The following is a 26797-nucleotide window of genomic DNA, read 5'->3' on the forward strand; positions in this document are numbered from 1 at the left end:
ACCGTGCTGTTTGGCAGCTCTCACCTGTCGAACACATGAACGCACCATCTCTGGAAGCATATAAATCAACACTTTCAACAACAAGAATTACCACAAAACGATAACACAACTTTGACGAGTAATGTTCACTGCGATGGAAGACATTTTGAAGTCTGAACATTCATTTTCAAAACATAATGGCAATAATCTGAACCCACTATCTGCCTGGAAGAAGCCCAGAAAAGTACTATACTGCATGCTTTGTAGTAGAAAACACAGGTAATGTGCTTTAACAGAAAGTATTCTTCCATTTTTTCCACTTGGTGTTACATAATTACATCCTGTTTCATTTTGACCACACTCACGTCTCTTTCCTAAATGTCTTCCATCAATATTAACTAGTCTCAAGTTAAAAGAGCCATAAAGCACAGGTTAAACTCTAAATCCATCCCTCCTGTTGTTCATTTTGATCACACTCACTCCTATGACATTTCATTATTGCAGATGACCTTTCTCTCTAGTCCAGGCCTTTTGTAATCTGTGATATGATTCCTCCCCTTACACACATATGGGATGTAGCTCATTTCACAGTCCGGTGGGCCGACGCAGGGCCAGACGAGGTGGACATACTAATCTTGTCAATAGAGTAAGAAGTCTACTGTAAGTCTGGCTCCAACCCTGAGCCCCCACCCCCACCCCCGAGTCTATGTCAATAAAATTCACAGAACACGAATCAGCCTTGTTAAGGACGACAGGCCGGCTGTCAATATGAAGAATGGACGGCAGCGAAAAAACGGCCTGTTCAGCAGTGTTGGGCCAAATGACAAAGAGAGACAGAGTTTGATGAGCTGGTTGTCTTTCCCCCCCCCCCGCCACGTTCATCAGTGATGAGGGAGGGGGTGAGAATCTTTGTGTCTCTGCGTTAGTCTCATTGCATCAGCCTGAAAGAGTTGTCAGGGTCAATCAGCCTTGCAAATGGGAAAGGAAGGACACAAGACGAGATGACTGGGAGAGCTAACCAGCTGGAAATGATGGAGAGTGGGAATTCGCAGTATATTGGGTTAGAGACTCCCACTTGACGAACACGGGATGCTCAGAAAGCAGGCCAGGGCGATCGCATCTTTCATCAGCTCTAACATTGCAGTTGATTTTCCACTTCAGTAGAGATTTTCAATCAACATAATAGACTGTGTTTTTGTTTTTTTTTTAATAAAAGCAAAAGCAAGCAAGGACAGAGGATTTGTGTTGATTCCGTCCCGTTGCCTCCGCCTCCAACGTCATATTAAGTTAAAGGATGAAAGCTGCATTAAGTTAGTACGTGCAGGTTCAGTATTTTCCCTCTGTCGAGAGGGGAAGTGCATTGTTAAGTTCTGCGCAGGCTTTCATCCTTTTCCAAAAACATCAACCAGGCCAAGACCTCTCCTTTACCCCTCCCCCTCCCTCTCCATCTCTTCTGAAGCCATGGTTACAAGCAGCATTGTCACGTCAGTTTGCCCCGCAAGCGTCTCTCTCTCTCTCTCTCTCTATTTTCTCCCGCTCTGTGGCGTCCTCGTCGCAGGTGCCAGTGCCAGTAACCTACCAGGAGGAGTGTGTGTTCGTGTTCACCACGATTTGTCTTTGGTGAAAGAGGCAGGAGGGTTTTAGGGAAAAGGATGCAAGGACGTCTGGCAAAAAAGAAAGGCAGAAGGGTGAATTTAAAAGATGCCTGCAGGACAACCGGCCCTTTTTAGAGCAAAGTGCAGCCACCATAAGACAAGACTGACATTCAAAAGCACACAGCTATTTGTTCCATGTTATGGCTTATTCAGGGCAAAGCATTCAGGGGTAAAAATGAAGAGAGAGAGATATTAAATGTGCCTCTTTTGACTACCATCAGACATTTTTCGATAAATAATCATTTTCTTATGAAGAAAAAAAAGAAAAAAAGAAAATTAAATCTGTGTAATAAACTCAAAAATACTGTAAATAAAAGCTTTTTTAAAATGAAAAACAATCTCCGTCCAGACGAGCGTTTTAGCTCCATAGACGCATGAAAACACATATCACATGATCATTCACATACACTACACGTAGCGGTGTAAACAGGAGGCAGATTGTCTACTCCTTAGTTGATTGCTTAGTTGCAGAAAATACTACGAACGACGAACAATAATGAGGAATAAAAATAGGGACTTTAAGCAGCGACGGTTGAAGGGACGTCACTTCCTGCCAGTAGACAGGAGGATGACATCATCACGTCATGTCGTAGCTGTCCCTTTCAACTGCCGTGACTTCTGCAGGTAGCTGCTAGCAAAGAGAACAACGTCAGTAACGCCTGTAATCCGTTACCCATGTTGCATTCACCACTGACAGTTGTCGTTTGTTTTCTTCCGGAAAGGGTGACGACGAATCAGTGAAGGGTAGGTCGTGATTGATCACACCCAATCAGGAAGTCAACGTGGGTGTGTGCGTCATCTTTTCTGAAAGGTCTAACCCAAGCCTCTGAGTCTTTAAACTATAATGGGGCGAGCAGCATTTCCAAAAATCTCTGTTTTGAGGGCTTGAAAACTCGCCAGGTGTTAATGTGGCAAAAGTGATGTGTTTTTAAACCGAATACATATTAATGTGGATGTAGCCTGTGACACTGTTGTCATGTTTGACAGTAACCATTACTAAACATTTGCATAACACAGACCAGTGTTTGATGACCCGTAAGCCATTACTTTCACAGGCGTCTAAAGCCAGCATTGTTATAGATTCCATGTCTGAGAAGTGCGAAGTGGTAGAGACAGTTGCAGTCAGAATAAATAGGTGTAATTAGCAGTTGCAGTGGTGGTTTAGAAAAGGGAAAAGGGGAGGCACTCTGCAGACAGACAGAGGCAAGGAAAACCTTTCACAGCATTTATAAAGCTGTGCTCAGCCTCAAAAAGTAAAGTGCAAAGGTGGAAGAAGTCCTTGGGAAAAGGTATCATTTGGGAGTTGAATGCGTGTGTGTGTCTGGACTGCAAGTTCCTTTTGTCCACATGCATCAGTGGTGCAAATCTTGAAAAATGCATTGCAGGGTGAAATGTGGAGGTACAATCTCAAAAGCTATTCTTTTTTAAATTCACAAGCAAACAACACAACATAAGCTCAGGGACACCCCCCCCCACACACACACACACACACACTCTGAGATGTCTACATACGAATGTCTCAGGGTTTCTATCCCATACATCCTTTTGATGATTCAGAGCAGCGAGGCCTTTACAATGTTGTAATGCGGTACATGAACGCTACCAGGCGTGTTCGCTTCCAGGCAAGCTGCCACGCTTTGATGAGAGATATCATCTAGTCAGTGGAAACAGATGATTAAAATTCATTTCGGGGGGCCACAATAATATGTCATAGATGGCAGTTCGGAGCTTGTTTTGCACCGACTTCCCCGTAATAATGTACAGTATCATTAGTCTGATTAAAATTTGATTGCTCGCTTGCCGCAATTAACCGCAACTGCCACGAATGTAGGACTAAAAACGAGTGGATGTGCTTGTGCTTGGAAAAGCTGTCCACTGAAATCATGTGATCGTTGCTGTAATTTATGTGTTTCATCAAGTCAGTTGCACCAGCTCAGCAAAAACATTACCTCTGAGAGTATTTTTTATTTATTTTTTTTTGCAATCAGCCCATACATCTCAATCATTTAAAGCTCCATCTCCATCCTCCTATTGCGCTGTTCATTATCTGGTTCCACCACTGGAGGGATGTGACTGATTTTAAAGTCTTAACAGCTACAGTTCAGAGTGGTTTGGTGGATATATACTCTATTTGAACGGCTACAAGTACAGAGAAGTTACATTATATTGAGCATACATCCTCAACACTGTCCCTGTGCTCTTCTCATTTATTCTTTGAGCAGGTTCAGTTGTAAGGTGTCTTTACAAGACACGTCTTAACTGGAAAGGTCAGCTGTCTGCATTGATTATGTCTGCCTCAGAGAATAGGCAGAAAACCTTGTTTTTCACGCAACTGGACATACAGCAACCCATGTCTTGGCACCAAGCAGTAATGTTCTGGAGACTCTCTGTGCTGTTTATAAAGTCAGGATCAAACTATGCCTCTGTTTCCTGAGCTAAGAGATAAGATTTTTTTTATTTTGTTCAGCTAAATTATGCTAAGAGTAACATTATATAGTTTTCACAGCTGGCACCTCTGCACCCTCCTTTCCTACAAGTACATGTATTGGCAAAATAATGACATTTACATATTATTTGCATTTGTAAGATAAATTTAAGCAGACCCTTCACGAATAGTGCTTTTGGGTTGTACCAGCCTACAATAACTCATGACGTGCGTCCTGTGTGTTTCCCATCAGTCGGCCTGTTAATGTGTCTGCACCAGCTGTGAAGGAACACCATTATTTGACTATGGAAATGAACGGTTTGAGCTCAGATTCAGGGGTGGGTGATTTCAGATCTCAACCATGTGAAACATAATTATAATACCTGCCTCCATTCATTTCTTTCAGGTGTACCAGTACATGCATGAAACAATTACAGTGAATGGCTGTCCAGAGTACCAGGCGAGGGCCACAGCTAAGGTAAGAGCTGCCTTTGAAGTCAGGCTCTAAAGGAATTACTTTAAAAACATTAAATGTGACTAGTGAAAACTGTAACTAATGAGTGGGTAACTATCTGTTACTCACATTACCCCATGATATTGTTCTCATCTATTCTGTAGGCCAGAGCAGAATGAAATTTGCAAAAGTATGTTCTACTTTGCTAATGGTCCTCATTAAGAGTCTGTCTGTGTAATTAAGCAATAACAAGTGAGAGTGCCAATTTTCTAGGAATGAGTAAAAGGCTGAAAGCCAATTTTCACATGCTAAAGCACGACCTCGATTGTATTTTTTGATGTTATACCAGTTTCAGTATCGATTGTTATGATCAGCTGTAACAGATATGACATGAAAAGCGTATTGAAAGAGTAGTACTTGAGCTTATTCACACAGGATGTTCCTGCTTAACTGCATATGTGAGACGTTACTCCCAAATAACTCCACTAAATTACATGAATGATTTCAAATTCATGTCTCTGACAACAAGCTAACACATTCGTCAGCCCACTGGATTAGCTAATGTAGCTAATGGTTTAGGAAAATGGAGGTCCACTGGAAAACCAGTCATTGTACTTCAGTTTCTTAGAAGTTAAATACTTCTCTTGCGTGAATTTAGGCTAAATCCATAGGGACCCCAATTCTCACACATGTAAACACACTTCTTCGTGGGCAGCTAGTTTGGTCAGCTGGCAGGTTTTCCCCCCTATGCAGGTAGCTACAGAAGCTAATAGGGGCTAATTCCTATGTTTACTTTCAGTCTGACTCAGAGACAAATGTTTTTAATGATTTATATACAATTAGAGTTTGTTTGGAAAGCTATGCCCCAGTGCATTTCTTGAATCTTTAAAATTGAAGTGGCAAGTGCAAAGTCTGCATGACCTGAATTCACAAGTATAAGACCCAGGTTGAGGTTGAGATTTAGCAGAATATACCAGAAGATACCAGCTCTGTTATGACTAGTCTCAGAGGATTAAGAGGTTTTATTGAGAGGTCATACAACCTCACATGGATTCTTTGATTCAAGGTACATGAACTTTTAGAAGGTTTTAAGTTTAAATTGCAGTAAACTTGTAATCAATACTGGTATCAAAAGCAGACTGACAGTATGTCACAACACAGAATGAGCTAAAAGTTTAACGGCCTACAAATTCCCAACTCCTCACACGTCACCAAAACTGTCTTCAGTTACTAAATATCTTTGTAAATCTGTCTTCAACTCTACATAATGTTCTCCTGAATCATCAGATTAGCAGACACAGATATTCATCTAGTATTTATTTTGTTTTACTCAGAACCATGACACATATTTAGTTTGTTGTCAAACTGGATGACAAATAATATAATGATAAAAGTGCATATTTGTTTTGCTGTCATCATGTCAGACAAGCTCATTGTAGCAGACTGATTTCTTTATTTTGCTCTCAAAGTTTTTAGTGTACAGTCAAATCAAAACAAGATATTTTTTCTTATTCACATTAGAGACTGATTTTTCCCAATTCACTGCCCATAACAGATTTCCTAAATACATCACATCTCTTCATGGGTCTAACTTATGAAAGATGCCAAGATCACTGAAAAAGTTCACCTAATTTTTTTAGATAGATTTGTTGTTGCCTGCTGTTTAGAAAAAATCTAATCCATGTCACAGTTGCACAAGATCAGAACTGAGACATCACCAGGTGTGGAGTGAATGTAGAATGAATGAAATAATCTAATTCCGGTGTACAAAAGAGATGAGCTTTTAATCAGTACCTCATCTGCAAGAGACACAGGCCTTTATGAAAGAAAACAAAGAGGGAAAGCTTGTCTGATTTCATGTGAAGAGGAGGTTGAGACGCAGGGAGGAGAAAAGATGAGAGTACCTCTCGGTCCTTCAGTGGTTCAGTGTCCAGCTGGGTCCACTCCTCTTCAGTACATCACAAGGAGTGGGTGGAGGGTGTGAATAAAAGAGGATGACAAAACACAGAGAAAAGTGCATCTTTGTATGTGCATGCAGAGAGATTGTGCGAGGCTTCGAATCGTGAGCGCCGCTGATCCGCTCTTTCCTCTTTAGTCGGCTCCACCGACACTCTCTGCCTTGAGCACAAAACTGCAGAGTCTAGTGAATTGCAACTGAACACCTGATTAAAGGAATAATTCAACGCTTGTGATAAACATACTTATTTGCTTTCTTGGTGAGAACTGCTGAGAAGACTGATACCACTCATATATCTGTTCTTTAATCGAGCCAGATTAAGGAGGCGATTAGCTTAAATTAGCATAAAGACTGGGAGCAGTGGGGAAACAGCTTGCCCGGCTCTCTCCAGAGTTTAAAAAAAATACACCTCCCAGCACCTAAAGCTCACTAATTAACACGTTATATCTCATTTGTTTAGTCTAATCTTTCTTTTAATTTTTTTTCTTTGTATAGTTCCCCAAAATAGGCCCTGCACTTCCCATAAACTCGACCTCTTTACGTTACTGTCTGTGTACAGCTAAACAAGATATCATGTGTTAATTAATGAGCTTCCCAGGCGCTTTTAGATGCATTTTTTAAACGTTGGAGAGAGCCATGCTGTTTCATCCTGCTTCTAGTAACTACTTAAGCTAGGCTAATCACCTACTTAATGCACAGACACCGACGCAGTCTTTTCATCTAAAATAAGAGAAAAACATTCCACAAGGTTGTTGTTTTTATGTTTGTGTACAGATTAAACAAACAAGATATAATGTGTTCATTAGTGAGTTTTAGAGGCGCTGGTAAATGCATATTTCAACTTTGGAGAGAGCCAGGCTAGCTGCTTCATCCTGCTACTAGTAGCTATTTAAGCTAGGCTAGTCACCTACTTAATGCACAGACACTGATGAAGTGTTTTCATCTAAAATAAGAGAAAAACATTCCACAAGGTTGTTGTTTTTATGTTTGTGTTTGTGTACAGATCAAACAAACGAGATATAATTTGTTCATTAGTGAGTTTTAGAGGTGCTGGTAAGTGCATATTTAAACTTTGGAGAGAGCCAGGCTAGCTGTTTCATTCTGCTTCTAGTAGCCATTTAAGCTAGGCTAGTCACCTACTTAATGCACAGAAACGATGAAAAGATGAAGTCTTTTCATCTAAAATAAGAGAAAAACATTCCACAAGGTTGTTTGTTTTTATCTTTGTGTTTGTGTGACCACAGGTGCATATCTTAACAGTTGTTTTCCCCCTGTTTTCTCCATAGTAAGCAGAGCAAAGCGCCTGCTGGCTGTAGCCCTATGCTTAATGCACAGACATGACAGTGGTATCTAACTCTAAAACAGAAGAAGTATACAGTATTTCCCCAAGATATTGAACTATTCCTTTGAACAGGATGCACAAAATATGACAGTGTTTTGTTTTTTTTTTTAGAAAGAAACAAACACTGGCTTTCATATTGTTGATTTTCCAATTGCACATTTGTTGCTACATTTGGAATATCTCCTGTTATTTGTCAAGTGGCTAGATCTGATCTGAGAAAATATATGAAATCTTTATTAATGACTACAGTATAATAATTTCACTCTATAAAGAAAACTGTGGCAGTTAAGCTGGAAAAAAAAGAAGTGTAAATTTTTTTCAGAGCCTGAAGCAACCATGAAGACATGATTTAAGCAGCTTTAAACTCCCCCCTACTTTTTTTCTGTCTTTGCCCCAAACTTTGAGAATTTACTGCTCTTAAATCTGTATTAAAATTGCACATCCACTGGGCAATTAAGCACACAGCTAATGGCCTGAGCTGGAGTAGCTGTAGGGGCTATTGGGAGGGCTGGATCTCCCCCTAAAAGTTTTTACTCTCTCTAGAGATAAGCCAAGCTACAGTGCCAATTGCAATCGATCAATATCACACATATAGTCTGAAAAGAAAAGAGATGAATACTATAGCAGTGGTATTGAAAGTGAAGTCTATAAGCTGCAGAGGTAATAATGATGAAATATGTGAGATATATGAAGATGCTCCCGTTCAACTGCCTCTCGAGTGCTTTAGTTTAGTGAGTCGGTAAATCTCCTGACAGTCAAGATTTGTGTTTCACCTGAACAACTCGATTCTCTTTGATTGCTTCATTAATTAAATCAACTCAGCCTCTAATCCCTGGCCTGAGGCCCTTATTACTGATCTTAATAGAGACAGGGGACTATCAGGGCTGCACGAGAAAAAAAAAAAAGAAAAAGAAAAATGGAAGCAATGATCGAGTGACTTTGGATATGTTAAGTCATGCTTATACAGTGTAGTGTGTCTACCAAGGAAGTATCCCTCTAACAAGCTTTTCATTTTAAAATGCCTCCTGTGTTTGAGGGGCGCCGGCCATCTGCCAGATTGTTTTTTCATTCCCAAAAAAAACAAGATAAAGTTGTGAAGGTCAATGTGCTGTGAGGCCTGGGAGGCGACGGTATGCATGCTGAGGAGCTGCCTTTTAGCTTCACAGTGAGACGGGGAGGGAGAGGGAGGGAGGGAGGAAGGGAGGAGCCGAGAAAGAAAAGGAGAAGGACAGAGAGGCGAGGGAAAAGGAGGAAGAGGGGGAAGTTGACAGAGTACAAGAACAAGATTAAAGCGGGCAGCGAGAGAAGACATAGAAATGGGAAAAACAGTTTGAGCAGAAATGATTGTGGTTATGAAGATGCATATGAATATGGACGAGAGAGAAGGACGAGAGAGACGGGGTAGCTGCCTGGAGGGAGCATCAAAGACCTCAAAGTGCCAAGCTACTCGAATGCTGCCGGGGAATTTGGATACACATCTGCAAAAGCTTCTGACAGAACCCCCCTTTTCTTTTTTTATGCTCCCTTTTCCCCAATCTACCTCACATATCATAGATGATGCCAACATGACAGCGAAGCACCTGTGGCAGTGCATCTGTGGGATCTGTGAGCACGGGGCGTGAGCACGGGGCGTGCGTCTCTTTCTCTGTTCGCCTGCCATTAGCTTTCCCGGGCTGTGGCTAACAAGCTCCTGGGCGCTTTGTGCTGAATGTACAAGGAGCAAGGAGCTTGGCTAGCGGTTCAAAGAAACCCCACAGCCAGCCAGAAACTTCAACCAGCTGGTAGAGACGCAGAGGGGTTGAAAGTTGTCTGGCTACTCCCACAGCATAAACTTGGATGTGTTAATCCATGCACTTAGAAAGCCAGAGAACTTCTCGTTTGGAGTCTAAATCCCCTGCCCTGCCTAAATCCTAACGCTTTGTTACAGCCATCCTTGCTGAAATGAGAAGGTGCCGCAGAGGTTCAGAGTTTCTATCCACCTTTAAAACCACTGTGTAATCGTATTGAAATGAGCTTCCTCCTTTGCACTTAGAGTGTAATAATAACTGCAGACAGCAGCTGTGTAGTCAGGGGCTGCATCCTTTGGAGGACGTGGTCCACCAAGATGTGGCCTTTTCCTAGCCGTCGTTGACCAAGAAGGCCGAACCGAACGGAGACGGTCTGGCCAACGGAAGATTTTCACCGTGCGTCACCAGCTGCGCCCGCCCCGTCCTCTAACCCTGGATCCTCCCGTTGGATCCTTCAAAATGGGACAGCCAAGTCACGCCGCTGTGACGCAGTCGGTGTACAAATGCAACCTCGACAGGATGGCGCCCCAAAATTGGGACACAGCTTACAAGATTATAAGTCATGGCAAAAGCAGTGTAGTCTCAAAAACAATGCGTCTATAAATGTATTTTTTTGTATCGTAGTTACTGCCGAGATGATTGACTCCTCTTCTGTCTTCCCTCAGGCCACAGTGGCGGCCTTCGCAGCCAGCGAGGGTCACTCTCACCCGCGGGTGGTGGAGCTACCCAAGACGGAGGAAGGCCTGGGCTTCAACGTGATGGGCGGCAAAGAACAGAACTCACCCATCTACATCTCCCGCATCATTCCCGGAGGCGTGGCTGAGAGGCACGGCGGCCTAAAGCGAGGGGACCAGCTCCTGTCCGTCAACGGCGTGGTAGGTCCAACCAGACTTCACATTTAGATGCAGCGAATGTTTAGAGAAAGGCTCGATATATGGATTGGAGGGAGAGCGTAGATAAACTTCTCTGCCCCCCCCCCCCCCCCCCAAAAAAAAAAAAAGTTCTATGTCCTCAAGTGAAATATTTTTAGAAGCTTCTTTGACGCGTGAGTCAACAATCAGGAGAGCTACTGAGATCAAAGTGCTGCATGTCTTGTGTAGAGAGCAGAAACTCTTCTTCATCCACTGGAGAGATGAGAGAGAGAGACTGTGCATTTTCACATGATATCACTATTGAAAATGGAGCACATATTCTTTTCTTTTTTTTTTCTCAGAGAGCAGTTACTATTTTAGATGTGTATAAGAGACAGGCCAAGGACAGTGTGAAGCTGGTGGTTCGCTACACCCCCAAAGTGTTGGAGGAGATGGAGGCTCGCTTCGAGAAGCTCCGCACGGCCCGGCGGCGCCAGCAGCAGCAGCTCCTCATGCAGCAGCAGCAACAGCAGAACCTGTCCTCTCAGCAGAACCACATGTCGTAGGTGAGGCGCTTCATTGCTCTAAGGGTGGGGGGGGGGCACGAGGTAAAACACGGTGGAAGGTGTGTACTTGGAGTTGCACAAACAGAAAAGTGTTGTGTTTATTCAAGTTGATGAAGCATATATGCATGTATGCTTTGCAGCTTCACCCTGCTCTATATTCATACAGTTTTATGTGTTTACACCGCCGTCTGTCTCTCAACCATATTTTCTACCTCCATTTTCCACGGAGAGTCCCGAGTTCAAACCAGAAAACCTTCAAACCAGCTACATATCTGCTCCTTTAAAGGAATATGTGGCATTTTGGCAAATAGGAGAGGAAAACAGCTGAACAAACACAAACTGAAATGTTAAAACAACCTGTTACAGCACGTGACTTCCTGTAAATCTGAACGCAAACCAGAGCCAGAGCCAGGCCAGCTGTTTCCCACCTGTTTCCAGTCTTTATGCTAAGCTAAACTAGCCATCCTCAGGCTGTGACATAAGTCTGTGAAGTGTATTCTCCTAAATGTTGAGCGATTATATTCAACCCTGTTTCCTGGACATTAGAATTATAAACAACTAATTTGCAACAACATTAGTGAAATAAAGATATGGTGTTAATTTCTGTATTTGGTACATTGCAAAGATGTTGCTTCTGAACATAAAAGTAAAATATTCACACAGCATATTTGTTTTCCACCAGAATATCTGATCATGCAGCTGTTTTGTACCGACTACAGCATTATCAATCTGTTTGGTGCTGATGGTTATGTGTAGACACTCACAGCACTTGGTTTAAATGCAACAGACCACAACCTAATCAGGAAAACAGTTAATTACTATATGAATGTACTTTCTAGCAAACCGGGTTGCCATATTACACGCAGCCCAATTAAAGATGAATTACTCATGGTCAATTAGAAGAAAGGTTCATTTTCATTTAACAGCAGATTTTTCTACTACTCTAAAATCACTGTGAAGCCCAGAATGCTCTCATGGCTTAATGCTTTATTTTAGCCCACAGTGCCAGTCTGTGTAGCCGTCTAAGGTCAAATGGAGATGAGCACAGATTATCTTTTTCTTCTTCTTCTTCTTCTTCTTCTTTTTTTTTTTTTTAATGCGACAGAGTTTTGGATTAGAAGTTGTCTGCTATTTTAGGGCTTGGCTGTAATGGAATAGAATAAGAGCGAATAGCAGGTGCAGATATCCACATACAGATTCACCTTTTTATCATTTCCCTCATGAGTATGTACACAGCCTCCGGCTGAGACCTGCAGTCAGAAAATCCTGCTGGCTGAATTATTAGTGTCTTCAGAAACCTTACTTACAATTTATGGAATTTATTTACTTTATTTATTCCTTTTTTTTATTATGAATTATATCAAATTTATTTTATTTTAGGTTAATTTTTGCCTCTATTAATTATGAAGCATTGTGTAAATTTGTGTTCTGAAGTGTGTTATAAATAATATGAATGAATGAAGGCAAGGAATATAGATGGAGATTCGCATTTTCATCCCGGTACGAAGCCTGAAACCTCAGAGGTATATTTTGCAAACGCAGCGTCGGGTATCATCTGTGCAAACATTACCACCTCTGCTGTGTTCTGCCAGTGATTCTGTTGTAAGGGCTGTAAATTATTGAAGCTTAAACCGATTACATCTGTGGTTCATGCTCTGCAGGTACGTGGATAAGCAGATGCAGCCCGCGGTGTCGTTACGTGGAAGCTGCAGCTGAACGGAGGGTCCACGTGCCTCCGCTCGAGACAATATTTTTACATTTCAAAGTCCAAATTTAGAACAAAGCCCAGCGCTGCCTGTCAAACTAAAACAAACTCGCACTTTTACCGACTGAAAATAGCAAAAACTTAAAAGCGAGGAGAAAACTTTTTCAGACACTAATCACACCATGAAGTTAAATCATATCATGCTTCGCCTAATTCTGCCCAGACTTTTCAAACTGTTTAAGCGTCTCCCTGACGTACTGGAGGCGGGCATGTGTCCAAGATCTCTGTGGCACTGCCCGTTTGATGCTAAATCCCCCAAGCATATCTCTTGTCTTGCACTTGGCACGCCGCAGCTTTGGAAGGTATTTGGGAGCTTGTAACAGTGTGTTGCGGTGGAGCTCCAGACAGGGAACTGAGCAGGGATCATGTTTTATCAATGCCGGTCGCAGAGATTTGGTTTGGCGGACCAGTGGGCCGCCGACCAAGTGACACACACAAGCAGACATGAGTGCAACATAACCCACTGGTTTGACTGGTATTCACCTCTCTCTCACTGTCTCTGCCAGTTGTCTTGACTTGCCACTCTTTCCTCCCCCACACACACGTTTCCACATTTTAATAGTTGCCACTAGATAGAAGATGATGATCTAAACAACAGCCTCATTCATTAAATATACATGTTTAAAATATATATACACAAGTCTGTTAACTGTTCTGATGTTGTTGTATTTCAGGCAAGGTAACCTGCCTGAAAATATAAAAGCTGCAGGAAACCCTCAATATTTATGTGCAACATTTAGTGGCTCTAACCACATCAGCCAGACCGAACATACATTTTCAAAATGAGTTTAGAGCCGACATAAGGTTTTGGTTTTCCATTACCAAGTCTGCCTCTGTAGTCACCTCACTTATCTTAGAGCCTGTGTAGTGGATATAACTGCATTGTGTTGCATTATGGTTAACACGGTTTGTCTTTCTGCTGTTTATTGCAAGACACCGGCAACGGCACCAGCACAACCTCACAATTCACATGGTCTCGCTTCGGTCCGTGCCCGCGTACAGTAACACCACGACTCAGTGCTCCACGCTACCAAAACATGGTGTCAACAACACTGCACTTGCATTGCAAGCTAATCAGCTGCTCTTCCATACACATGCCTCCACAAACTTTCCCTCTTATCAGCAGATTAATGGATGAAAATGAGTGAAAACCTCAGCTGCAAAGCGAACCAGCATCCACACATTCCCTCACGCAGCAACTTTAAACCAACGTTAAATCACATATACAGAAGAAAACACCAGAAGTAAACAGAGTGAAGAGCAAGCATACCTTCTCACAGACAAGGCCAGAGCGAAAACAGGAAGTAAAGCTAGCAAAGTGCAGGTCATGCTGTTTGTAAAATAAAACTCCCTCTTGACACAAACATCATTCCCGTACATAGGACAGTGTAGGAGTTGTACCTAAACATATATTTACTTCCATAAAAAATATATCAGAAAGTTTTTAAAGCAGAAAATACAACACTGTAAGTGTTAATGTGTAGCCTTCAAAATAAAGGTCTGACAGGAATATAGCCTATATATAATGCCCTATTTAAAAATTTAGGGCTGCACATTTGCAGCCAGGTGACTGGTGCAGAAAGGTTCGCTTTAAGATGGGATCTCCGTCACGTTTATGAACCGATCTCGAAGCTTGATGTTCAGATGTGTATGAGCTATATTTTACATCAAGGACTGGCCTTCCTTGCATTTGCCGTGACATTTGCTTGGCATGACGGCATCAAACGGCGCATGAAAAGCGGGAGTCTCCTTCCAAAAGCACGACAGTTGGCAACCCTGATAGGCTCACAGATGGATCTGTTGTATTCCAGGGAAATTAAAGGCTGGGGATGATTGATTCACAAGGATCCCAAGCTCTGATCATTTAGTGAGATCATCAGGACTCAGCTTGATGCCACTTTCTCTAACACGCCGTTTCTAAGACTGAACCGCCAGCCAGCTTTAAGGCATCGCTCTCAGCTCCTCTCTCTCTTTCTCCCTCTCTCTCTCTCTCTCTCTCTCTCTCTCTCTCTTCCTTATGATCGGCAGGTTGTTCCAAAAGAAGAGGAAGTGAAGGCGAGCGGGAGGGAGGGAAGAAAAAAAAAAGAGGTGGATCTCAAAGACCATCTGTTTGTGTGTGAGGAAGAACCCAAAGGAAACGCACCGTCGCGGAGGAAAAAACCTACAAGTAAAAGACTCTTTTACTTACTCTCTCTCTCTCCCTTCCAGTGTACCAACAGTTACTGAGCAAAAACAAAGAGAGCCGTGTGTCCCGACATTGGTGCTTTGAGGGAGGCGAGCGCTGACGGTCGTCCATTTTAACTTTGTATTCCCTTTTATAAGTTGTTCCCCTCCGATTGTGACTCTTACTGAAACTCTTGTGTTCCTTGTTTTGTTTACAGTCACCCATTTTTGATTGCTTACTGACATCCATTGGCACCTTCGCCATTTTGCCATAGATATCATTTGTACAGTGGTGTTTCTATTGATTCTTCAACTGGTGCTTGTGTCTCTGTATGAATGACCATTGATTTCTTTCTTTCTTCTTCTTTTTTTTTGTGTCAAATTCGTCCTGTTTTGGATAAACGTGAACTCTTTTTTACCTTCTATATTGTAGCAAGAAAAAAGGTTTTTTATCTTGTAGATTTAGCAATAAAAGACATTCTTCAGTTTTTTCATTTTCATTTGACTAAATTCACAGTAGATGCAGAGTTTACGGGATGGGTGCAACATGTAAATCACTGTAAAGCAATCTGGTTTTTCCATGCACTGTAAGGCAGCTTCTAAACAGTCCAGATTTATCCTTCTATGCCATTTAAATAGATTACTAACGTACAAGGTGGCATGTACAATTAATGTGCAATAATTAGCCGACTTCATAAGCTTCTCCCAGCTGAGATTTATCCAGAAGATATATAGTAACAAAGAGGTTCAGATCAATCCTCAGAAATATTATCCGTGTCCTACAAGAATGAATTAAATCTAAATACGCTAGATTTATGTTAATATTTCAGACTTTTCTATTTTATAGTTTATGAGATGAGAGATTTAACATAAAGTTTTATTGTTCCTTTAAAATATTATTACGTATTCCTTCTAAAACATGCAGATTATTATTTAAGATATATTAGTTGTATAACTAGCACATAGTTTATGTGAATCTGTTTTCTCTTTAGACAATCATTGTGAGCTACGATGAGACTGAGTACAATGTTTTAGCTTCTTTTTGTTTTCCTTCTGTACCTGTAAGGGAAACCTGTTTCTCTGAGCCTGGGTTAAAGTGGTGATCTGCCAGGCCTGTGTTCACTCCATCTTTGGTGCTAAGTGCTCCTTGTTTGTTTTTTCTTTTCTTATCGCTATTGCCAGAAATCGCTTTGTGTTTCTTGATACCGTCTCGTGTTTTCTTTTGATTCGTCCTCATTTTCCGTAGGAGGCACTCTTCTCTTTGTTCCACCATTCAGACTCTCACCCTCAGGCCATTCTTCTTCTCTTTATCCGAAGCTAACCAAAAAACAAAAAACAAACAAAAAAAAACACATAATTGTTTCTTGTATGCCAGAGGATTTTATTTTATTTTATTTTATTTTTTCCCTCCGAGGAGCGACCAGATGTAAGTTAAGAACGGCGAATGAAAAGTTGTTAAGCTGCATTTTCATAAAAATGTTGTGGATTATTTATTTTGCATCACAGATTTATTGTTGATGTAAAGATTCATTTTTACTTTTTTATCTGTTCTGATCTACATTATACATCCGATCGCACAAGCCCAGCAGAGCAGACGTCTTCTACATGCATATTACGTGCCACGCTGCCAGATATCGTCATTTCCTAAATAACCTGTCAGCACTTTAAGGTCACTTAATGCTGAAGCTTTTATATTAGGTGACTTTAAGGCTCAGGTTTTACAGGATATCCAGAAGTTTTTGTCCCTCACTCAATCGTCAAGCAGAACATCGACATACAACAGATCCCTTTTTGTATCTTTAAATCACAGGTACTCTTTCTTAATTGACTTGCATTTTTGAAGCTGATGGTCCTGTACTTACCGTAAAGATTTAAAAAAAAGAAAAGAAAAAAAAAAGACAACAAATGTTGATATGCAATTGTTATACATACTATATTTGTATAAATAAATCTATGTGCTTGTGTACAGTGAACGCTCTGTCGACCTTTTATTCGTATCTCAGTGCTGCACCACCAGTGACATTAGTGGTTTGACACCCAGAGGAGCATTGATTTAAAATATCAGCAGATAAAAAATGTAGATTGGTTAAAGTTTGAAAGCCTGAATGTCAGTCCAAGTTTGAGTCCGAGCCCTTCCCCTAAAGAGATGAAATATTGTTTACTGAGGAAGGTTTTGGAGGGAACACAGAGTCCAGCAGAGTGAGTGAGGCAGTGTTAGTCTGCCCAGTCAAACGTGTTTAATAGATTACACCATCGTATACCTGCTTATTTCTCCTTCTTATTCCCCTAAAAGTGCTCAAATTTAAAGATAGATACAGGAATCTTCCCATGAAATGCTCATATAATAAAAGCTGTAGCTACAGTGGTCCAACACATGGCTAATATCCTGGTAACCATCAATGAACAGGCCCGATCATGTTAACGCACAAAAATCTTAATCAGATTAAAAAAATATGGAAAACGTTTCACATTCTTCATATAAAGTCACATTAACACAATTCTGACCCACAATGCCACGGGTCATACCATGAACTGAACTCTGGTCACGTGACGCGTTATTTGAAAATTAGAAAGATTTAGAATTAGGAGTTGCAGTTGTTTTCTTTGTTTCTCCTGATGATGACATAACGGCTCTTCACTTATTACCCGTCCTTGATCTAAGTGCAGCTGCTGAAGCTGGAGTGATGAAACCTTGAGTAGTGAAGAGTCCCTCTGAAGGCTTTTCCAGGTTCTTGGCCCTGGAACACAAAGTCAATGTCCTTTTGTTAGCTCAATACCAAGCAGACACTGAAACTAATAAAAAGGACTCCTGTAAATGGGAGGTACTAAACTCACAGTAGAAGCACTAAGCGATGTCGTTTCTTTTACCGGCAATGTGTTGTACACGGTGTTTCGTGCAATAAAAACCCTTGTTACAGCTCTTCTCCAGCAAATAGCCACTTCTACAGCAGATGACCAAAGCCTGAAGTGACAAAACTCAAGAGTGTAGGTGGCGTTAGCGCAGGTGACGAATCCCTCGCCGGTGTGTGTGTGGCTGTTAATAAGTAGAAAAGGGCCTGAAGGTAAAACCTTCTCAGGATCATGTAGTAACCACCATGAAAAGAAAGTGAAAATAAAGTCTTCATCTGTCACGATAACAAAAGGCTCATCTCTGATTCCAGAGGCAGAGATGATAAAGCAATACAATAGATATTTTCATCTGCTTTTTGAGAGACGTGTTAATGTGTCACAGGTGTGAAAATAGTTTTCATCACCTTCCTGATTTTCTTTCTACACCTCTGGACCTGAAATAGCACTGAGCAAACTGTGTGTTAACACTCCTGATTCTCCAGGCCTCTAACAGTGACATCACCTCCGCTGCACCTTATAATGGCAGGTCTGATCATTCACACCCTCAATATTACTGTGATATAATTCCTCCAAAAACAGCAATGTGCACTTTACAGATATTTATTTATTTTGACCAAGGTCATAAAGAAGCATTCAGCTAAACATATCTCTTTTCAGTGGCAGCTAATTTATTATTTTTTAGTATTTTTTCTAAATCTTTTTGTGTGCTGCATCCATGTAGCTCCAGATCAAATTCTGACAATATAAAACAAAATGAGTTGCTCGACTAAACTTCTTTATATTTGGGCAACATCAGTGAAATGAAAATGAAACAAAAACATGTTTTTAAGTTTGTCTTGCAAATGACTATGATTCCTGTGTTTGAATTTCAAAGTAAGATATCTTAATCAACCCCTCATACATATCTGGTTTGAGGACTGTGTCTCCTCTGGCTTCATGCAGCGCAATAAACATCAAGACTTACTGCACTCCAAGTGTGATGGGAAAGAATCGACGTTGAGCTGTGATATCGTCAAAACATCAGCTGTTTCATCGACTGAACAAATCGAAAATGCTTGAAACGCAGCGTTCGCTTTAGCATCTCTAATGGTTTAGATCCACAGAACGCACATCCGTTATACCACGTCTTTCCTGTCTCTGCAGCTGCAACCACATCACAGATTTTTTTTTTTTGCCAGAGGGCAGATTTAATTCCCCCGAAAAAACCTCAGTTTAAACATCCAGGATGAGCTCAGCATCCTCCTCAGAGCTGTGGAAAAGAGGTTCTGAATAACTGTTTCTTCAATAGACACAATATCAGCATGATCATTTAGAGGCTGAAACACACCCCTGTGTGACCCTGACTGTTAATATTGATCATTTAAGTCCAAGTACAGAGGCTGAAGTGGCTGGTCAAGTGTTAATGAAGGAAATACAAGAAACACCTCTCTCTTGTGGTCTTACTGAGTACTACAGTAATGGCTGTGCTGGCCTTTGAGTCTTGATATTACAGAGTTAATTGATAAACCATCTCCTTTCTCTATCAAGATTAAAATATGACAAATAAATAAAAAATAAGTGAATTTTATTTCTTTATGCTCGACCTCGACAACCTTGAGCTCTCCGTGTGCTTCGTGTTGACGCTGTGGGGCTCGGTGAGTAAGCAGTTCATGAATCACAACCGCAGAGTAGCCATGGAAAAATGACATCAGTGACATTTGGAGCGTTGAACGCGGCCACAGAGGTTAGTGAAATACAAGCCGCCGCTGGAATGTCCGCAATGTTTCATAGAGCCGTAGCAGAGAGATAGAGCTCTGCTGAAGCGTGAGTATTCGCCTGTGGACAGTGTCATTCTCCTGCAGTGAGAATCAGAGAGAGCTGATGCACGGATGGATGTGTACATGGACAGATTACATGTGTACTGAGTGTTGTTTTTGAATGGAAGTGTTAGATTAGTTTGCAGGCCTATGGCCTCACCAGATAACTCACTTCCCAGTGAAACCTCCCATGTTTTATCTTTACAGTATTGTACTTTTCACTCCACTACATGTGTTTAACATCTTCACTGTACAGATTATGATTTTACATACAACTACAGTAGTTCATTGTTGCTACTATCACAATGCTACTACCATATTAATGCACTGGCAATAATAAGCTATACTAATCTATACTTTCTTTTTTATACTTTAAATACATTTACATACTTTCATATTCCCTGCAGGGCTTTTACTAGTAATGGAGTACTTTTATTTTGCAGTATTGCTACTTTAACTCAAGCAGAGGACAATTATACCTCCCCCCACCACTGGAGATACTTTTTATTTATTTGAGTATTTCTATTTTGTGCCATTTTACTCTGCCGATTCACATTTTATACACTCACTTGCCAGTTTATTAGGCACTCCTGGCTGAGACGTATGTAATATAATACAAGAATGTTGTATTTCATGTTAACACTTTTTCTCCAACAGTTTGAGTAAAAACTGAACATTATCGGCTTCATGAGGGGAGGATTTAATGTGAGGCTGGTGCAAGAGGTTTTCAGATCCTTTACAAGTGAAAGTTCTGTGTTCAAAATGTTACTTATGAGCAAAAGGCTGGAAGAATTATCAACAAAATATAAGTATCAACAGTGAAAACTATTATAATGATTTTATTATTATATATCATGAGATTATTACTGACACATTTAAGTTTAAGCTAATTTTAACTTTGTATAAAGAAATAAATTATACTTATGATCTCTTCTTATATTTTATATATAAAATCTTGTGATGTGATGTGATGTGGCTGTAGGAGTAACTATAGCTGTAAAAATATAGCTTTCTTCCTGAAACGTGATGGATTATAAGTATTATGTTAGTAAGTACTTCATTATCGTACTTTCCACCACTGAACACTAGAGCAACAGTCAGAAAACTACAAGCAATAATAAACAATGCTGAAGCCAAGGGAAATAATAATACATTTTAAAACTTTGATGAGATGTATTGCATAAAAGAATAAATGCAAATAAACAGAAATAAAAGAACTTCAGAGGAATGGGAGACGTTTTATTTTTGTTTTTGCAGTTGTAACCCAGACGGAGCACATTAGAGCAAAGCATAATGGGAAAAGAAATGTGAGGCGGGGAGCGGAAAATATAATCATAGAAACAATAACCATAAAAGAAATATAGATTTTCACTGTATGTATTGTGATTTAAAAAAAAAAAAAAAAAGTATTTCCTCTCAATAGACTACATGAAGTAAAACAAATACAGACAACCTGATCAAAGAAATGATGCAGTATGACACACATGACCCTCCCCCCCCTCCCCCCTCCCCCTCACTCACACAATAAGTACAATTAAAGGCCATTTGTTCCCAACCTCAGTGCTGATGGTCTAATCAGGGTGTTAATGATGACTCACATTTGGCAGGAAAGAACAAACAGGTACAAACACACACACACACACACACATACACACATACAATGCTGCCCCCCCCCAACCTTCCTCCAAACTCACACACTCCCAAACACATCAAAGCAAGATAGAGAATAAAACCTGATCAAAGACGGACTAAATGTTTTCAGTATTTTAATTTATTTTTACTATATTTACTGTGAGTTTATGTAAAGTTTGGATAAAATGCTGTAACGTCTTGTGCGCCTCAGTCTCCGTGTGTGATTACAGCCGTGTCAGATGATTAATGGTATCAGCTGACCTCTATCAGTTTCTAATGTGATCTCCACACCTTGTTAGCTGGAGACAGTCGAGCCTGTGCAGGACGAGCCCTGAGCACGACACATAATAAATAATTTCCCCCCTTTTATTTCATATGAAACCACCTATTTTTGGATGTGTGTTGATTATTGTGATCTTAACTGATTCATTTAGCTGTTGTATTAATAAAAAAAAAAACATTAAACTAAGACACATTACTATGTCTGATGAATGGAGCTTGTTAGGTTTCTTGAACACATGCGTTGAAACAACAGAAGAAGAAGAAGAGCTTCCAAAAAAAAAGCCAAATAGAAAAAGCTTAAACGTTCATACATAACAGTGAAAAGATTTAATGTTCACAACAACATGAAAAGTAAGAAATAACACTGCATAAATACCACTTAATGTTGGAATAATGCAACATTACATTAACTGTCATTATTAAATACGTCTCATTGGGTATAACAGCATGTATAGAATAAATGGGCATTTACATTACATATTTACAGTCTCATGTACAATATAAAAAGCTTCTTGCCACAGGTCCTCACATTCTGCTGAGTCTCCTTCAGCTTCACACAAAAACCAGTTCTTATCTCTTCCTGTTCGCAAACGCCGCCTGTGGCAAAATATCCAGAGAAGGTTTTTCCTTTCACAGGACGTGGTACACGGGCCTGGACCCGGGGCTCTCCGGCGTGCAGGGCTGCGAGTCGGAGCTGCCGGGGGAGAAGGTGGCCATGTCCCTCAGAGCGGCCGGTCCACAGCTGGACTCCACCGAGGACAGGCGGTCCACGATGCTGGAGAGGCACTCGAGGCTGGAGGCTCCGGCTGCTTTGCCGCCCAAACTCTCTGATGGGAAGAAGGGGGAGAGAGCTGGGATCAGCGGATGCCACATATGAACTATTACATTTTTTAAAATTTGTTTTTACATTTAATTTTCTGGCACTGTGGGACGTTTAAAGTCATCAAGCATTCGAAAATTTGATTTTAAAAGCAAAGTGCTGGCAGGAATACATGTCATATTCATATCAAGCTGCTGTTACTGTCGAGAGGTCTTACCATTCTTTGCATATGAATAGCTGTTGCTGTAGTTTGCATTCAACTGTTGCCACACTGGGCTGTTGCTGCCAGCCTGGAAGGAAACGAGAAATCGAAATTTAGCCTTGAATTCTTGCAAACACTTAAAAAAAAAGAAAGAAAAGAAGCAGCAGACAGATCAGATATGATATAAATATATCTGGGATAGGAAGAGGCAGAAAAGAAAAAGAGTGCAAAAACAACCAATGCCCTTCATGATAAACTGGACAGGGCTAATAAATCCTGAATTCCAAAGTTATGGGTTTCTTTATTTCACATATACCTTAAAGCCAAAGTGGCAGTGTGCGCCCCCGCCGCTCCCCCCACCCCCCCACCCTAGCTCCGAGCGTGGCGAATCGATTGTATCAGTGGAAGCAACACCAGTTTGTGCAAGATGACACTTTCTCCTAGTAAATCTGCAGAAAATCCTGGCAGCGGCGCAGAACATGCAGTCAGGATGGAATGCAGAAAAGCACCCAGTTTTTCCTGCCAGACTTCAGTACGGTGGATTTAGCTCGGTTTATTAGGGCTATAAAGTGTCCGGTGGTGGGAAAGCCATTACCCCATCCAGCATTAGAAGCTCTTATGCATCAACTGATACACAGTCACCTTCAGAGAAACTAATCTGACCTGTAATAACAAGCATCAGGGAATAAAGATACATGTGAGACTGCAGAAGAGATGTTTGTATCATATGCATGAGGAAGCGCGGTAATTGAGGTGTTGTTGCAAAACTGCTGTATTTGATTATAAAGTTTGTAAATTGGAAATCCAGGTTCTGCTTTGAAATGAAATGATCTACATGCTAATGAGAAATGGCAACAGACTCTGACTGACTTTTTTTTGGGGTGGAGTTCCTACAAGCAGAAGTCCTGTCTCACATGCAGTAGTCCCCGTTTCTCTGATGGACATGTTACTGGGTTTACAGCCACAACAGGACTCTGTACAACCAGATGTTTGCATGAGGAAGCGGAGGATCAGAGGTCTTACCATGCCGTCAGAGCAGCTGGAGAGCGGGCTCCCGGGCTCGGAGCTGCTCTCTCCAGGTAGGCTGTAGTAGTTTTCCACCTGCTCTCGTAGCAGATCCTGCAGGCTTTCGATGTACTGGATGGCGTTGCGCAGGATCTCCACCTTGGGCAGGCGTTGGCTCGGGTTGGCCGAGGTGCAGCGCCGCAGCGCCTCGAAAGCGTGATTGACCTTCTTCAGCCGCCGGCGCTCGCGCATGGTGGCGGCCCGTCTGCGGTCGACGAAGCTGGACTTGCGCTTGCAGGCCTTGCAAGCCCACTGCAGGCAGTGTCCCGGCTGGTGAGGGGCTCCGGGGACCCTGACGTGCTCGTCCTCCTCTGAGCCGGCGAGCTCCATGCCGGGGCCGAACTCCAGGCTGTCTGGAGAGGAAGCACACGCTCTGTCGTAGTAGACCTGGGATGGTGAGAAGACATCCATGGCTCGTTGAAGAAAAGAGTCTGAATGGATGGAGTGATGGGCACAAAGGAAGGAAGGAGGGTAGAGGAGTGGGGTGAGAGAGAGAGGAGACCTCTGAGTGATATGAGGGGTCTGTTGCCCCGGGCCCCCCTTATATGCCCCCAGGCCAGAGCCCAGGGCCCACATTGGCCAGATCTAATTACCATGGCCCATTGGCCCAGCCAGAAGGCAGGCTGGGGTTAGCTCAACTCCCTCCCTGCCCCATCCCAAACCGCTGCCTCCTCACCCCCCAGTACCCTGCAGAGTTTCCCACATCTGCACTTACTGGTGTTTTCCCACTCATCACCACTCTCTCCTTCCAACAGCCCTTGTCCTGCAAGGCCGTGATGAATACAATGCTCGGGAATGTTTCAGAACATTTGCAGCTTTAACCACAACACGGCCCGTTCTTACACAGCTGTAAGTGCTTCATTTAGCTCGGTTCATCAGCGAGCGGCCTGCAGGCATCGTGACCATCAAAGTGACACTTTGCTATGAAGACATAAACATTAAAGAGAGACTGTTTTGTTTGGTCAAACTGTGCAGAAAGGGAGGGTGACCACTTGTAGGAGTATGCAGGCCAATTGTTACGGTGGAGACAACAGCGTTGCAGATGCAGCCCAGCTGCAAAGGAAGGTGTAACATTTCAAGCCCTGTGAATTCACATTACAGCGGTATAAGCCACCCCCCACCCCCTCCTCTAAACACCCACCTCACCCTCGTCACTGGAGGTGCTGCTGATGAGGTGATCCCTGTTTGCCAAAGCTCATTAAGACAGCAATTACACAATTGACACCCCTGCAACTCCCTGCACCATTTTGGCCTCTAAAGGGCCAAATTTGAACCATTAAAGGTTATTGACACAAGTCAAGTGCTTGGATTCAGCACCCAGCAGATGGCCATGATGGGTTTTTATTCAGATGGAGGTCTGAAGGTTTGGAGGGTTTAAGACAGGAGGGATTTAAGGCTGCACATGTCTGCAACTTGTCTCTTGTTTGTGCCATGTAAACTGTGCAAATCAAATCACCTCAAGAGCTTTCAGACATTTAAACTTCACTTTGTTTCCATTGTTCTTTTTGCTTCTCTCTTGCTGGTGACACGTGATAAAGACGCTGACATTATAAACTGCTCTGGAGTGAAGCTGAATCGTCTCTTATTTGCAGGATTGTTCTCTTACAACAGTCTGAGGTTGTCAGACAGAGCGGGTCTCCTGCAGGTCGACGCTGACTTGTTTAGGTAATTACGCTGTTGACAGCTTACAAGGATACAATGCGGATATTTCTCACAATGTGTCAAAACGTTTGGCGAGCCCCCCACCCATCCCCACCCCCACCCATCTCATCCAGTCTCTGGGAACTGCGCGCACCTAAGAAAACACCAGTACCTGCCGCCTCCTCTGAATTGCCGCCGGAGTTTGGATTAGGCACAGCTGAAGAAGACATCGGCTTGTATCTGCTGAGAAGATCAAAGCGCGTTTAGGGCTGAGAACAACGGCCCGACGATGAGAAAACCTGGCGTCCAGCTAAAGGCTAATTGACGCTACGGGTTAGATCGGCGCAGCACATGGTGTTATTAGGAGTTTATATTGGCGCAGATTGAGCACGTGCAGGCCCGGGGATGTGATCCGCGCGCTCCACCCACCCCAGTCTCCTGGGAACTGACTGGAGTTTTGCTTTTTTGTTGTTCTCAAGGGTCAGAGACGGAGTTAAGTGAAGGGCAGGAGGTGATCTTTTATGTCCATCTCCCTCACGTCTGAAAACCTTATTTCTTCCAAAGTGCCTCATGCTCTGACTTTATAAGCTGCTTGTTTAGTGCAGCACCAGCCCCACTGACAGACACAATTTATCACTCAGACTCCTGCAAAGCCACAGGTTGTCAGTGGTGAAGTACTTTTACTTTTACTTGAGTATTATTTATTTTGGAAACTTATAATTTTTACTCCAAATATTCTCCTTTTGACTCCGCTATATTTCTATGAAGCACTGACGAACTCTTACTTTGAAGCTTTTAATCACTGGAATGAATTTCCTTTTATTTTGAAAATGTGATAGACCGTACACTGTGTTCACCACAGGAGGAAAACCCAATCACAGCCAACTCCTCCGCTGTCAGTCACGTCTGAACCCCGTCAGTGACCTAACTGAGAGACCATGGTCTGATCTGAAGTCTGTGTTTGAAGGTTTAGAAATAAAGAACCAAACTTCATCTCTGCCTGAAAAAAAAAAGAAATATTTGTTGATTCACTTGTTTCATGGCCATTTCTGCGGGTTTTACAGAAGCTTTTTATTCCACAGGTTCTTCAAGGAACTCAGTTTATTCAGTCAGTGAAAATACATACAGTCTGTAAATACACTGTGAAACAACAATGTGTTGAAATAAAAAATATGTACTTTTGAATACTCAACTCAAGTAATGATGTGCAAAATAAATTCCTCTCTGGTGGAAAGTGAAGCTCATTTTTTAATTTTTATTTTATGTTTTTGCATTTTTTAACCGGCAAAATATGATTGAAGTTGGAGTTTTCTGAGTGAAGCATAACTGCGCTTTAATAAAACCAGCCATACCATCTGATTCAAATGTTTCCCCTCCTTGTCCATTTTACATCCCCCATAAGAATTACTGAAACAAAAAAACATTTTGAGTGGCAACAGCATTTGTTTGGCAGGGAGCAGACAGAGGTGCAGGCCTGCTGCTCTGAATCCTTTTCTTATAGCAGGATATTCAGGGAGAGTCTGGATAAATCAGAGCACTCAGCAGCCCTCCACCCCCCCACCCCC

The 26797-nt window shown here is 41.9% G+C and overlaps 2 protein-coding genes and 1 long non-coding RNA gene across 3 annotated transcripts in view; 2 read left to right on the forward strand and 1 right to left on the reverse strand.

Moving 5' to 3' along the window:
- The window catches only part of lin7a (lin-7 homolog A (C. elegans)), a 28306-nt gene extending 17805 nt beyond the window's left edge, over nt 1-10501 (forward strand). The window contains exons 3-4 of the mRNA XM_023413163.2: nt 4466-4537; nt 10265-10501. Of these exons, the coding sequence (XP_023268931.1) occupies nt 4466-4537; nt 10265-10501 (309 nt within the window). The remainder of the gene's footprint in view (nt 1-4465; nt 4538-10264) is intronic.
- Nucleotides 10502-10853: 352 nt separating this feature from the next.
- LOC111660035 (uncharacterized) lies at nt 10854-16917 on the forward strand. The gene is made up of 2 exons (XR_002761131.1): nt 10854-11016; nt 14810-16917. It is a non-coding gene; the product is annotated as an uncharacterized LOC111660035 (long non-coding RNA).
- A 4790-nt stretch (nt 16918-21707) lies between these two features.
- myf5 (myogenic factor 5) lies at nt 21708-24269 on the reverse strand. The gene is made up of 3 exons (XM_023413115.2): nt 23550-24269; nt 22542-22614; nt 21708-22331 (listed from the first exon to the last, which is right to left on the reverse strand). Exons 1-3 carry the CDS (start codon nt 24165-24167, stop codon nt 22135-22137), a joined length of 888 nt encoding a protein of 295 aa, XP_023268883.2. The 5' UTR covers nt 24168-24269; the 3' UTR covers nt 21708-22134.
- Between the last annotated feature and the right edge of the window lie 2528 nt (nt 24270-26797).

Source organism: Seriola lalandi, unplaced genomic scaffold (genome assembly GCF_002814215.2).
Source record: "Seriola lalandi dorsalis isolate HSWRI2012SDOR001 ecotype SW California unplaced genomic scaffold, Sedor1 jcf7180002054504, whole genome shotgun sequence".
NCBI lineage: Eukaryota > Metazoa > Chordata > Actinopteri > Carangiformes > Carangidae > Seriola > Seriola lalandi.